The sequence below is a fragment of the Hippopotamus amphibius genome, chromosome 15, assembly GCF_030028045.1.
Source record: "Hippopotamus amphibius kiboko isolate mHipAmp2 chromosome 15, mHipAmp2.hap2, whole genome shotgun sequence".
NCBI classification, from domain to species: Eukaryota; Metazoa; Chordata; class Mammalia; order Artiodactyla; family Hippopotamidae; genus Hippopotamus; species Hippopotamus amphibius.
In genome coordinates, this window is record NC_080200.1 from 7,486,999 (window position 1) to 7,501,339 (window position 14,341).

General features: G+C 53.6%; 2 protein-coding genes across 3 annotated transcripts; one reads left to right on the plus strand and one right to left on the minus strand.

The window, feature by feature from the left end:
- Positions 1–1,127: 1,127 nt before the first annotated feature.
- Positions 1,128–6,348, plus strand: EPOR (erythropoietin receptor). 2 transcript variants are annotated; one of them, XM_057710386.1, is made up of 8 exons: positions 1,128–1,544; positions 2,395–2,530; positions 2,909–3,087; positions 3,164–3,321; positions 3,713–3,866; positions 3,950–4,037; positions 5,349–5,436; positions 5,530–6,348. In XM_057710386.1, exons 1-8 carry the CDS (start codon positions 1,430–1,432, stop codon positions 6,139–6,141), a joined length of 1,530 nt encoding a protein of 509 aa, XP_057566369.1. In that variant the 5' UTR covers positions 1,128–1,429; the 3' UTR covers positions 6,142–6,348. The 2 variants fall into 2 exon arrangements, with proteins under 2 accessions (XP_057566369.1, XP_057566368.1); XM_057710385.1 differs by having other exon boundaries at positions 1,128–2,530.
- A 1,417-nt stretch (positions 6,349–7,765) lies between these two features.
- SWSAP1 (SWIM-type zinc finger 7 associated protein 1) lies at positions 7,766–9,411 on the minus strand. Its single transcript, XM_057709658.1, has 2 exons — positions 9,061–9,411; positions 7,766–8,470 (listed from the first exon to the last, which is right to left on the minus strand). Exons 1-2 carry the CDS (start codon positions 9,307–9,309, stop codon positions 7,967–7,969), a joined length of 753 nt encoding a protein of 250 aa, XP_057565641.1. The 5' UTR covers positions 9,310–9,411; the 3' UTR covers positions 7,766–7,966.
- Positions 9,412–14,341: the final 4,930 nt, after the last annotated feature.

The following is a 14,341-nucleotide window of genomic DNA, read 5'->3' on the forward strand; positions in this document are numbered from 1 at the left end:
AACTTCAAATACATATTAGATATAATAAGTTCAGGGAGTACAAAATGCTACTACTACTACTAGTACTAAGCCGTTTAAGGGCTCATTGGGGAGTGTGGGGCTAGAGGGTTGCTTTTATTTATTTATTTATAGTTATTTAATAGTTCTTTATTAAAGCTGCACCAGGTCTTAGTTGTGGCACGCATGTGGGATCTAGTTCCCTGACCAAGGATCAAACCCGGGCCCCCTGAATTGGGAGCACAGAGTCTTAACCACTGCACCGCCAGGGAAGTCCCCAAGGGTTGCTATTTTAAATACAGCCATCATGGAGGGCTTCACTGGGGAGGTGATATTTAGGCAGAGGCCTGAGCAAAGTGAAGGAGTGTAGCCCGTGTATATTTAGAGGAAGAGTCCACAGCTGGAGGGAACAGACAGTTCAGAAGCCCACGTTAGCTTCACCATCAGGCAATTTTTTTCCCTGCTAACGGCAAAGATGTCCCTGGCCACTCAACTGCCTACCTTTTCATCCCAAAGAAAGCGGCACCTCGCTTTCCCAGTAACTCCAGGAAAAGTCCCAAGATGGAAGCTCATTGGCTCTCTTTGGGTCACATGCCGTGCCTGAACCATCACTGTGCCCCAGGGAATGGAGCTCTCTGATTGGCTAATCTGGGGCAGCTGATGCAATAAGGTAGGTATCCCCCCCTTCCCCACGCCTGTACCTCTGTGGGGAGGGTGCTTACCCCAGTTTAAGCTCAGCCCAAACGAATAGCGTTTACGGTTTTTTCTATACTTTCCAGATTATTAAAAGAATTGCATGCTCCTTGTAAAATAAAATCCCAATAGTTTACAAATGTATACTGAAAAAAAAATCACAAACGAAATCTCACACTCCAGAATATATGTAGCTTTACAAATGCAGGCTCTTTCCTACATACTGTCTGGCAGCACTGCCCAAACTGCAAACACTCAACCGCTATTCACTATTACAATGATTATTTTCCTACCCAGGCTGGGAAGAGATGTTAATTAGTACGATAATATCAGTAGCTTACATTTTTGGGATATTTGCTATGTGCCAAGTCAGATTTCACAGATGAAAAGGCTGAAGCTCAGATAAGGTAAGTCACCCGTCCAGGGTCACACAGCAAGAGAGTGTGTCTGATGCAGAAACCAGAGCTGTTCCTGCTCCCCACCTCCCAAGGGGCCGCGGGGCCCTGGAGGGCCCCTGCCCTCTCTAGCCAGGCCTGGCAGGGCGGCTGCCTCCCTCTTATCTCAGCCCAGGCTGCCTGCTGGTCCCGCCCCCTCGGGGGAGCTGCCACTTGGAGACGCCTGGCTGGGAAGGCCTGGTCAGCTGTGTCCGGGGGAGGCAGCTGCGGACCCAGCTGTGGGCTGTGCCAGGGGCGGAAGGGGGGGGCAGGAGCCCTGGGCCCCCCGTGGCAGGAGCTGCATCATGTATCATCTCCGGGCACCCCTCTGGCCTGGAGTTGGCTCCCTCTGTCTCCTGCTTGCTGGTGCAGCCTGGGCTCCCTCACCCAACCCAGTGGACCCCAAGTTTGAAAGCAAAGGTAAGGGTGGAGCTGAGTGTGGGCCCCCGCACTGGGTCCTGGAGGGCAATGCTGGGGCCTGAACTTCCAGCCTGTGTTCCTGGGGGACATGCCAGGTTCTGAACCTGAGTCTGTGTCCTGGTGCCCAAGCTGGTGTCTGAAGCCGAGACTGGGACCTGATATGGCATGCCGGGGTCTATATGCCCAGACTGGGTTCTGTGGGAGAAGCTAGAGAGGGGCATAAGTGTTCTGTTTTATCTTTTCAAGGAGTCTGGGACATGCTAAACACTAAATGGGGCGGGGGTGGTGCTGGCTCTAGGCCCTGTAGTCTAGAGTCCCTGCGGGGAGGGGACCTAGCCGACCCTCTGGTGGAGGAGGGAGGATAAAACCCGGGTCCGAGTCAGAGGGGACGGGCCCCAGGCGACTATAAACAGGGTTTGCGTGTGGGCGCCACATCTCTGGGTCCGCGGGGTTGATGGAGGGGGTGGGGGGCACGGTTGGCGCTATCGGACAGCCGGGAGCCTGCCGGGGCTGATAGGGGACCCCGCCTCCTGCACACACACTCACCCGCAGGCACGTCCAGGGCTGGGGCGGGCCGGCAGCGGGAGGCGGAGACCTTGAATGCTGCGCTCCGCTCAGCAGGTTGCGGGGTGGGCGGGTGCGTGTGGGGAGACACAAGACAAGCAACCTACGCTTGGGTGTTCGGGGGGCAGCAGTTCTGCGGACCCCTCGAAAGGCCTCGCGGAAGCAGAGAGCGGGGCGGGGCTTTTTTCTTATCAGTCCGCACAGGCGGAAGGAGCGAGGGGAGGATGCTCTGGCCCGAGGACGGGGCTCGGGTCCCCTGACCCCCTCCCCTGGCCCCCACCCCCAGCGGCCCTGCTGACAGCCCGCGAGCCTGAAGAGTTTCTCTGCTTCACCGAGCGGTTGGAGGACTTGGTGTGTTTCTGGGAGGAAGCGGCAAGCGCCGGGGTCGGCCCGGACAACTACAGCTTCTCCTACCAGCTCGAGTGAGTCCGACGGGGCAGGTGGAGCGCCCCACAGGGGGAAGGGGCGGGCGGGCCAGGCAGAGCTCCTCGGAGCTCGCACCTTGGGACTTCTCCTGGTGTCAGGGGCCGGATGGCACCTCCGCTGGTGGTCACTAGTGGGAAGCCCACGGGGTCAAGGCTGACACGCTCCCTAGTGGTCGGGGCTGGAACATTCCCGTGATCACTGCTGGAAGGCGACCCCAAACTTCAGGGCTGGGACAACACCGCTCTAAAGCAGGACTAAGGCGTCGCGTACGTCGGGGCTGGCACGCCCCCTGGTGGTAGTGTCCAGAACGCGCCCTCGGTGCGGGCAATACCTCCCAACTTGCTCCCTACCCTCGCTGGTTCCTGGACGAACAGGGGTGAGCCGTGGAAGCCGTGCCGCCTGCATCAGGCGCCCACCGCGCGCGGCTTGGTGCGTTTCTGGTGCTCGCTGCCTACAGCCGACACGTCGAGCTTCGTGCCCCTAGAGCTGCGCGTCACTGCGGCCTCCTCGGGCGCTTCACGCTACCGCCGTACCATCCACGTCAACGAAGTGGGTAAGTGCGCTGGGAATGCGGGCGTGGTCGGGAGGGAGTCCCAGGCTCCGCCCACCTGAGCAACCCCTCCCCGCAGTGCTCCTAGACCCTCCCGCTGGGCTGCTGGCGCGGCGGGCCGACGAGGGCGGCCACGTGGTACTGCGCTGGCTCCCGCCGCCTGGGGCACCCATGGCAAGCCTTACCCGCTATGAGGTGAACATCTCTGCAGAGAACGCCGCAGGTGGTGCGCAGAGGGTGAGGCTTGCTCCTATGGCCTAGCCCCAAGGGCTCCGGAGACGACAGGCCCTCTAAGTCCCACCCAGATGGTCACCACGGCCCCGCCTCCGTGACCTCGCCCCTCCACATCCCGCCCAAGACAGCTCCACGTCCACCGACTTGTCCTCTTTCCCAGTGTCCCCTTTCCCCAGCCCAACTGGACTCAACCACACTTAACCCGTGTCCCAAACCCTAGACCTCTTCGGGGCCCGCCCCCTGTGTGCGCTCTCCCAGCCATTAAATAGCCCGAGCCCGCCCTCTTCTACCTGGGGCTCCATCCTGATTGGTCCAAGCCTCCCTGGACCCCGCCTCCAGCTTTCATTGTCAGCTCCCCCATTGGCTACGCCTCTCACCCGGGCCCCGCCTCCAGGTGGAGATCCTCGACGGCCGCACTGAGTGCGTGCTGAGCAACCTGCGGGGCGGAACGCGCTACACCTTCATGGTTCGGGCGCGTATGGCCGAGCCGAGCTTCGGTGGCTTCTGGAGCGCCTGGTCCGAGCCTGCATCGCTGCTGACAGCTAGTGGTGAGGCCCCAGGCAGGGGTGTAGGAGGGGATGGGCGGAGCACGGGGCAAGCTCACCGCCCTCACCTCCTCCCTGCTCCCCAGACTTGGACCCCCTCATCCTGACGCTTTCCCTCGTCCTCGTGCTCATTCTGCTGCTGCTGGCCGTGCTAGCCCTGCTCTCCCACCGCCGGTGAGCGCCCCACTCGGCACCTGGCTCAGATTCCTCCCCACCAACGTTCCCTTTTCCCTGTGGAAACCTAGGCTCAAAGAGGGGCAGGCACTTGCCCAGGGTCACACAGTGAGGAGTCGGTAGCAGGGCTGGGATGCAAGCCAGGTCAGACCCAGACTCTTACTTAAAATTCTCTGCTCTTGGGCGTACTTTCACCTGGCTTTCCTCCTACCTCAGTCGCTGCCCCTTCTTGGATTCCTTGGTGAGTACTTTTTCCCAGTTTCATCAACCTCTGTAAAATCAGCCAGATGGGCTTGATGAAACGACTTAACCGCAAGTGCCTCCCACCCCTGTTGTCAAACTCCTCAGATGCTTTATGATATGACCAGCCATCCTAAGGTTTTTGTAATTCTAAGTACAAACCATGTGTTCTCACACCCCAAGCCTTGGCACATACTGTTGCTTCTGCCAGGAAAGTCCTTCCTGCCAGGTCCACCAAGAAATCTCCTAGTTGTTTTTCAAGGCCCTGTTCATTCACTTGGTTGGAAAATACACACTGAGTGCCAGCTATGTGCTAGGCACTGGGGAGAAAGTGTAGAACAAACCAGATGTGTCCCTGACCTTGTGGATCTCATAGCTGAGTCACACAACAGATAAGGGAACCAACAGATATTTGATTATAAGTTGTGATGAGTGATACCACAGAAATAAATGGGGTATGGGGACACGACAGGATGGTCAGGGAAGGCCTCTGGGAGGTGACATCAGAGCAGAAACCTGAAGCCTGGAAGGAGGCAGTCACATGAAAAGCAGGGAGAAAAAACAGCACGTGCAAAGGCCCTGAGGTGGGAATGAGCTTGAAACATTAAAGTAGCTGCAAGACGAGATGTGTGGCTAGAGAAGAGTGTGTAAGGGAGGAAGCGGTGGATGATGAGATGAGGGAGGTGACATGGGTCAGATCATGCAGGGTCTTCTGCAGGAGTGTGGGGAGGAGTTTGGATTTTATTCTGAATGCACTGGGGAACGATGGGAAGGAGTGAGGAAGGAAGTAACATAATGGACCTTCAGACAAGTCTGGTGGGTCTTAGAAGGAGCATAAGGCAGTGTATATTGAACTCCTATGCATCCTTCAAAACTCTGTTCCAGTAGCCCTTCTGGAGGGCCTTGCAGATGCTTTGGCTGAGCCCCTGTTTCTCAGCCCCATGCCATGCTCAGCCTTCATCATGATCACAAGGGGCTAGGAGTATCTTTGCCCTGTGATTGGTGCTGAGCGGGTGTTGGTGAATGTTCAGTGACACATGCCCAGGTATTCGTTTCTTTTGGCTTCACCAGGACTCTGAAGCAGAAGATCTGGCCTGGCATCCCAAGCCCCGAGAGCGAGTTTGAGGGCCTCTTCACCACCCACAAGGGTAACTTCCAGGTAGGTGGGCTGCTTGTCCCCTCAGGGCCTGGGGCTTCCCTGCTCCTGTTGCCAAATCCCAGGTCTCTGAGGAGGCTGGTGCTGTTTCCCCAGCTGTGGCTGTACCAGACTGATGGCTGTCTGTGGTGGAGCCCCTGCACCCCCTTCACAGAGGGCCCAACTGCCCCCCTGGAAGTCCTCTCTGAGCGCTGCTGGGGGGTGACACAGGCAGTAGAACCAGGGGCAGATGATGAGGGGCCCTTGCTGGAGCGGGTGGGCAGCGAGCATGCCCAAGACAGCTACCTGGTGCTGGACAAGTGGTTGCTGCCCCGGAGCCTGCCTAGCGAGGACCTCCGACAGCCTGGTGGTGATCTGGACATAGCAGCCATGGATAAAGCCTCAGAAGCATCCTCTTGTTCATCCGCTTTGGCCCTGAAGCCTGGGCCAGAGGGGGCCTCAGCTGCCAGCTTTGAGTACACCATCCTGGACCCCAGCTCCCAGCTCTTGCGCCCGAGGGCACTGCCCCCTGAGCTGCCCCCGACCCCACCCCACCTGAAGTACCTGTATCTCGTGGTGTCTGACTCTGGCATCTCAACTGACTACAGCTCAGGGGGTTCCCAGGAAGCCCAGAGGGGCTCACCCAATGGCCCCCACTCCAACCCTTATGAGAACAGCCTCGTCCCAGTCCCCAAGCCTTCAACCCCGAGCTACGTGGCCTGCTCCTAGGACTCCAGCCCTCAGATGCACGGGGACCGAGAATGACCTCAAATGCTACTCCAGGCCCAAGATTTATCCAGCAGTCAGTGAGGCCTGTTGACCTTGGCTTTCTGCTCAATTCATCCTGCTTAGAAAGTCACAACCTTGCAGTATTTTTAAGTGTACAGTTTTTTTGTGTGTAGATATATATATATGCACATATATATAAATATATATGTTTTCTGTCATGATTTCTATAAATGCCTGTAAGCCCCATCTTTTCCCTGAGCCCAGGCCATAGGCAAAGCAGCAAAAGGCCTTGAGTTCAGTCTGAAATTCTCTGACCTGGCAATCTGAATAACAATACTAGAATGAATTAAAGTTATGCTAGCTGCCCTAACAAACAACTCCTGAAACCGAGTGGCTTAACACATTAAATGTTTCTCTCATATCTCAATTCAAACAGGTGGACAGCTATCCCTGGCATGAGTGGGAAACCCAGACTGTAGCTTTACCATCCCCCAGGGCTACCCCGGGATCTTTAGACAGATCTTCTGCATCCTGCCAGCCAACAGGAGAGAGATAGCAGAAGGTTCTGTGGGCCATGTTAGGAGTCTAGCCTGGAGGTGGGCACCATCTCTTCTTCACAAATTCTCCCAGCCAGAAATGGTCATGCAACCCCAGCAAGAACCATGGACAGTTAGGAAATGTAATGTAGCTGTGCACCCAGGAGAGAAAAGCTGTTTAATGAGCTGCTAGCTAGTCTCTGTCACTAATAATAATAGCATTCATTCCTAAGGCTTTATTCTGAATCAGGCCCTGCTCTAAGAAAGCACTCTGATGATACCAAATGTCATCAAGTGGCTCAATGGGAGTTCTCGTTTAACCACTTTTATTTTTTTATTTTTTCTTTATTTACTTTGGGGGGCTGCATTGGGTCTTCATTGCTGCAAGCGGGCTTTTCTCTAGCTGTGGCAAGTGGGGGCTATTCTTCGTTGCAGTGTGTGGCTTCTCAGTGCGGTGGCTTCTCTTGTTGCAAAGCATGGGCTCTAGGCCTGCGGGCTTCCGTAGTTGCAGCACCCGGGCTTAGTAGTTGTGGCACGTGGGCCCTCGAGCATGCAGGCTTCAGTAGTTGCAGAGCATGGGCCCAGCTGCTCCGTGGCATGTGGGATCTTCCCGGTCAGGGATTAAACCTGTGTCCCCTACACTGGCAGACAGATTCTTAACCACTGTGCCACCAGGGAAGTCCCCAACCACTTTTAAATAGTTTGACGTAACTTAGGAAAGCTGAAGGTATGCATAACTTCTACTCCAGCAATTCCACTTCTAGGTATGTACCCTACAAACCCTCACACACATGAACCAGGATATGTGTGCAAGTGTTAACAGCAGTAAATAAGTCAATCTAATGAGTAAATTGGCGTATAGTCACTCACAGAATTATATGAAGTAGGGAAAAAGGAATGAATGAAAAAATATAGCCAAAACTTTTTTTTGGGGGGGTGGGATGCGCCTTGCAGCATGTGGGATCTTAGTTCCCCTACCAGGGATGGAACCGGTGCCCCCTGCCGTGGAAGCATGCAGTCTTAACCACTGCACCGCCAGGGAAGTCCCACTGCAGAATCTTAGTGACAATGCTGACTGGGAGAAGAAGGAAGTCTCAGAATACATTTATCAAGAAACTCTTTTTATCAAGTTGAAAACAGCAAAATTAAACAATATGTACAAGATAATGCTATGTGTATGAGAGAAAAAGCACTTTATAATCTTTAGGTCTCTGAATCTGCATCTGTCCCTGAGGTAGGTATTCCAGCCATGGAAACTGAGGCATCCAGAGGTTGTCACACACCAAAGCTCAAGGTTGGCCTCCAGAGCTTGAACCCTTGTGCGAGTTGGTGTCATCAGCCTGGGTGGGCCACGGGGTGACTGTCATCTCTCCATCTGGTCGGAAAGTCACCCACCACTCTGCCCTGAGGCCCAGGCCACCTGGCTCCAGGCAGGCTCGGAGGCACCGCTGTCCTGGGCCTGGTGCATCGGGCTGCAGCCAGCACTGGGCAGGGAAATACCTCTGCAGCAGTTCCAGATGCGGGGCATTTCCAGTGTCTCCCTCGTCCTCGGTCTGGAGGGCCACAATGAGCCCACAGCCCCGGCCAGACCCAATCCGGTGGCTGAAGTGGGCAGCTGTGTCCAGAAGCAGGGCAGCCAGATAGGCGGCTTCCTGGGGCCCCGGGTCTTCCGCTAGGTACTCTTCCAAGCCATCGAGCAGCAGGAGGGAGGGGGCTGGCCCCTGGACCTCATGGGCAGAACACAGGAGCCGGAGGAGCTCACGGGTTGAGGGTGGGTACTGGAAGCGGATCTTCTAGAGAGAGAGAAATAGGAAGGGGGCCAGATTCAGCACAGGAAGCCAGGTTCCAGCTATAGCGGCCCTGCTTCCTTGCATACTTTCTCAGACGTAGCTCTCACTCTCCAGGCCGCTGGTTTCAGAGTGAAGCAGCTCAGAGTCGTCGAATACTCTTCCGTTCGCCACGACCCTCCCCCCTTTTTTAAATGCTGCACTCATCACTTCCCGGTATCAGTTAAGAACAAGGTATGTCTTTTTGTAAAACCTCTAGAGCAATCTCTCCACGGAAAAGCTGCCCATATCGTCCGACCCCAGCATTGACTCCAGTTGCCCAGAATCTCTTGTCCAGACCGGCCCTTACTGGCCCCTGACTCCACCCTTTGGGAGTCACCCTTTGCTAATTCCGCCCCCTCATTGGATCGTTTCTCTCTCAATCTTAACAAAGCTTCGCATAGTCCCAGCCCCCAACTCTTTCCAGACTCCATCCAATAATGGCTACTTCTGCTTGTCCTTCCTTCGTCTCCGCCATTGGTCTGTCTCCGCCTGTCACTCAATCCTCCATCCGCCCCGCTACTGGCTGGCCCGCCTCTGGTCTCGCCCCTACCTACCTGCAGCCGTAGGGGTTCGAGCGCTACTCCAGTCCGGCGGGGTAGGCTTTGCAGAGGCCTCCGCGTCAGGAAGAGGACGGGGCCTCGGCCTTCCCCTGCCGCCTCCAGGGCCGCCGCGAATAGCAGTGCTGTCTTTCCAGAGCCTGGACCACCGAGCAGCAGCAAAGGCGATTCGGCCTCAGCTGTGTTCTCCTCCCCGGGCCCAGCCGCGCTGCCCGAGTTTAGCACCCGTCTCAGCGTCCCCGCCATTCGCAGCGTACCTCTGTCCAATCGGCGGCCCGTTCTTATCCTTAATCCCGCCCAGGGCGGGGTTTCATTGGTTACTGGGCACTTAGCTTCTGCATTGGTCCAAGGATCTGTTCATCAAAGGGAGATTGGCGTTTCCTAGCCCCGCCCCTGGTGAAGGGGCAAATAACCTGGTCTGAGGCAGGAATGAAGGCTTTTGAGGGAGATAAGGCACTTCCCTGGGTGAGTCCGCTGGCGGACGCAGCACGAATACTATTATTGTGAGCTAAACAGCTAATGAGACAATACAACGGTTGACAGTTGGAGGGAGCAGGCCCTAATCACTGACACATTACTTAAAGTCTCCTAGCCTCAGTTTGCTCACCTGTAAAATGGAATGCATGGTATCTCAGAGGAATATTGTGATGCGCACGTGTCGGTGTGGGTTTCTGCTGATGTTACCCAATGACAATGAAGAAGGGGAGAGATAGATGAGCTATGTGTTGTCTCTCTCTCTGCACCTGAGTACTTGCACAAATGTATGTGTGTCTGGGGCTGCAGGCTTGAGGACATTCGTGTGCAAAACATCTGTCAGCAAAGCAACTGTTTTTGAGGGTCTGTGAGAAGAAGAGTCTCAGCTGGCTTCCTCACTGGCCTGGGGGCTTCTTGAGTCCTGCTTAGGGTACAATGGGAGGCAGGACCATAGAACAAAAAAGGGATCAGAAGAGACGAGGCAAAGATGCAGGGGCTGGGAGACTGAGGAAGAGCCACAGCAGGACTTATTTGTCATGTTCACTTTGGTATGTCCAGCACCCAGACAGTGCCTAGGGCATTGCGGAGTCTCAATATAGGCTCGTTAAAGAAATGAATGAAGAAAAGAAGGTAGGATTGATGAGAAATTGGGAGAGAAGGAGGAACAAGGTAAGTGATCACCGGTTGGGTATCTTCACGCAGACTTCTCCCCAGACCTGCCACTCACACCCCTGTTGCCCTGGCAACTCTGTCTCCTGGTAACTTCAAAGTGGTGCCGTTGCCAGGAGACCCAGGGGCAGGGCAGAACTGAAATTTCCAGGGCTTTCTCCCTCTGGGGCCAGAACACAGCTCCACAACATCCCCCAATACACCCACTCAGACAGCCAGGCGCCCCCACACCCCTTTACAAACACACACACACATGCACACACACACACACACACACACACACACACACACACACACACACACACACACACACACACAGAGCATCTCTGCATATATTTCACTTTCAGAGTCCCCATTACCCACATGCTCACAGGCATATCCTATCCTGACACAAATCATCTCATACTCACCCTTTCCCACATTCATGCCCCCACACGCTTTCCCTTGCACACACACCAGAACACACTCTGATACAACCATACTACTGCCACTACACACACACACACACACACACACACACACACGAGCGAGGCAAGCTGTTACATTGCCCTGTCAAATGCACCCCCTCAGCCCCATGATTTACTTCACTTTGCAACACTCTACACAAGCACCCAATAGTGACCCCCATATCACACAGTTCCACACAGTTATATACACGGGAGTATGCCCAACACAGCCGCATTTCAAGTCCTTTGCACTTCCTCTTCCATTGCCTAGAGCACTCAGCTCCCAGATATCTATCACTCTGTTTTTTTTATTCCATTCAGATCTCCGCTCGAATATCACCTACTTAGGCTTTCTCTGACCACTTGTGTAAAATCACACCCCCTTCACTCTTTGATTGCTTATTCATCTTTACTTCTCCTCAAATAACTTATCACTTCCAACCTTATGTATTTATATTTTTGCCTCTCTCCCCACTAGAATGTCAGCTCCACCAGGGTAGGGTCCCTCTTTCCTTCACTGCTGGGTCCCCAGCTCCTAGAACAGCACCTGGTACAGAGTAGGTGCTCCTCATTGTAGCTAGGTGAGTATATTGGCAGAGATGCAGACATTTAGGTGTATCTTTCATGCACACAGTACTTCTTTCCCTCACTTTTCTGGATCTCAACTTCATGTCCTGACTGAAGGACTCTTACCTTAGGGGGGCTCCCTGGAGGAGGCAGGACAGAAGGGGGAGGGGACAGGGAGGTGGACAGTTCAGGGTCAGTCTGTGCTCCTCCCTGGTTTATCAGCATCCTCAAGTGATTAGTTCATTCATTTAGCAAACACTTATTGAGCACTTACTGTGTGCCCAGCCCTGTTCTAGGAGGCAGAGGGGCTCAGCGGTGAACAGACAACAAAGTCTCTGTCCTGGTGGAACTGACATCCTAGTGAGGGAGGAGATAATGGCCACCAAGCATAATGAAGAGTTTAAATAGTCTATGAGCAGATGATAAGTGTGTGCAAAAAAAAAAGTTTGCACAGGAAAAGGAAGGGAAGAGAAGGGCCAATTTTTTGTTTGGTTTATGCAATTTTGAATAGGGTGGTAGGGGCAGGCCTCCCAGAGAAGGTAATACTTAAGGAAAGGCTTGAAGGAGCTGAGAGAGGGAACCATGCAGCCATGTGGAGGAAGAGCATTCCAGGTGGAGACACCTGCAAGTGCAAAGGCCCGGAGGCACTAGGAGAACTTTGGCTTTTACATAGAGTTCCATGGAGAGCCAACAGAGGGTTTGAGCACAGAAGGGTCATGGTCTGACTTACATTATAAGTTGGAGCTCAGTTTTGATTGAGTTGAACTTGAGAGGGTGTGAGATTTACTGGGGCATGTCAAGAAGTCTTTTTTTTTTTTTTTTTTTGCCGCACCTCTTGGCATGTAGAACTTCCCTGACCAGGCATTGAACCCGCACCCCCTGTAGTGGAAGCTCGGAGTCCTAACCACTGGACCACCAGGGAAGCCCTTGAGAAGCCTTTTGAATAAGCAAGCACATCTTGTTAAATCTGCATTTTCTTTTCTTTTCTTTCTTTTTAAAAACTATTTACTTATTTATTTATTTATCTATTTATTTTGGCTGCACTGGGTCTTAGTTGCGGCATGCGGGATCTTTGTTGCAGCATGCAGGATCTTTAGTTGCAGTGTGCAGACTTCTTAGTTGTGGCATACAGACTCTTAGTTGTGGCATGTGAACTCTTAGTTGTGACATGCATGCGGGATCCAGTTCCCCAATAAGGAATCAAACCCGGACCCCCTGCGTTGGGAGCACAGAGTCTTAGCCACTGGGCCACCAGGGAAGTTCCTTAGTCTGGATTTTTTCCTAAGATTATCCACCCTGGGATGCGTGTGTGTGCAAGGCCAGGGCTGCTGTCTCACCCTCTCTAGCGGGCCCAGATACTTCTTTGTGTCTGGCAGCCCCGCCTTTACCCTTTCGTGGCCCAGCGCTTAACATCAGAACCATGGACAGCGCCAACTGGGTTGGCTGTGGGGCGCTGTCCGTTGTGCTGAAGATGTGCTTTTTTTTCCTACCCTCGTGGAGGCAGCTATGCGACTGGAGGGACCACGGGGCTCAGAGGCGCAAGACCTGGAAATAAAAGCTCTGGGCGGTGAAGCAGGGAGCTCCATGATCCTGTCCCTTCTCTGCCTGTAGCCCTCTTATGCGTCCATCTCATTCCCTGCAGCCCACAATCAATCCCACCACCTCCCCCACCTCCTCTCGCTCTATCTCCCCGTTGCTTGCTCAGATCCAGTCGCACAGGTCTCACTGTTCCCTGAGCACAGCCGGCACGTTGCCACCGCAGGACCTTTTTTTTTTGCTGTTCCCTCTGCCTGGAACGCTCCGCCGCTCCACACTGTGGACACTTGCATGGCTCCCTTCCCTCCCTCCTTCACACCTCATCTCCAGGGCCAACTCCTCAGAAAGAACTTCCCTGACCACCCTCTTTAAATTGCAAACCGTGTCCCCATCCCGGAGTTGTCCCATTGTCTTCTCTAGCTTGAGTTTTCTCTTTATCACTTATCAATGTCTAACATATCAGCGATCTCAATCCCTGACCTAAATCCTTGATCCTACAGTTTGGAACTCAGAATTTTTCAGATTTTCAACAGGTACTACCGTGTAAATACCATGTACTGAATAACACCCCTAGTTGGACCTGGGATAACATTCTAAGTCAAACACTTTATCTACAACAAAACATAAGAATGTTCACAGAAAGTTAAATGAATAAAAGCTATAATAACCTTATGTCAGTTCAGGTCAGGTTTTGTCACAAATGAGCCATGAGAAAAAAATTTTGGTTTCCAGACCTTCTTGAAATTTGGAATTGTGGTTTTGTGTACCATTTATTTATCTGGTTTATTGTCTGTCTCTCAGGTGTTAGCATGTGAGCTCCATGAGGGCAGAATTTTGTGTCTGTTCTGCTCACTGCTACAGCCCCTGAGCCTAACTAAACAGCACCCGGCACTCGGGGGGGTGCTCCGTAGTGTTTGTTGAATGCATAAATGGATGCATGGATGAATAAATGAGAAAGAAAGGAAAGCAGACTCCCCTTTCCTGGTTTCTGGACGACTCCGTGCCCTGAATGGCCTGTCTGAAGTCTCTCAGAGTCACAGTGTGTGTGTTTGGGCTGGGGTGTCTGTGGCTCCCTGTCCCTCCTACCTTCCCTGGTCTCTGCTGGGTCCTCAGGGGTTGGTTCTCAGCAGAACCTCATAATCAGAATCCCTGCTCAAACCCATGTAGTCAAGGAGTCAGCCTGGAGGTTCCCATTGCCCTCAACGTCCTCTTCTATTAGGACCCTTAGGGTCCCCTCACCCTATTCCCTGTGTCCTCTGCACCCTGGCCATGGTCAGAAACAGGCTAGCCACCTGGGGAAGACAGTCATATAAGGCCCCTCATAGTGTGTTTGTGTGCCTTACATGTGGCTTGTAGGGCTGTTTGAATTTGCCAGATGAAGAAACAAGGGCACAGAGAGGTTAATTAACTTTCCAGAGGCCACGCAACCAGGAAATGCTGAGCCTGGATTTAAAGCCAAACCACAGACTCCAGGGCCCCATGCTTCTGTCCACAATCGCCCTGTGACAATACACTCACATCCAGCCTCACTGACACCTAGACCCCAAATTAAAGTCCTCCACACCCTGCCAGCTGGGGGAGGAAGG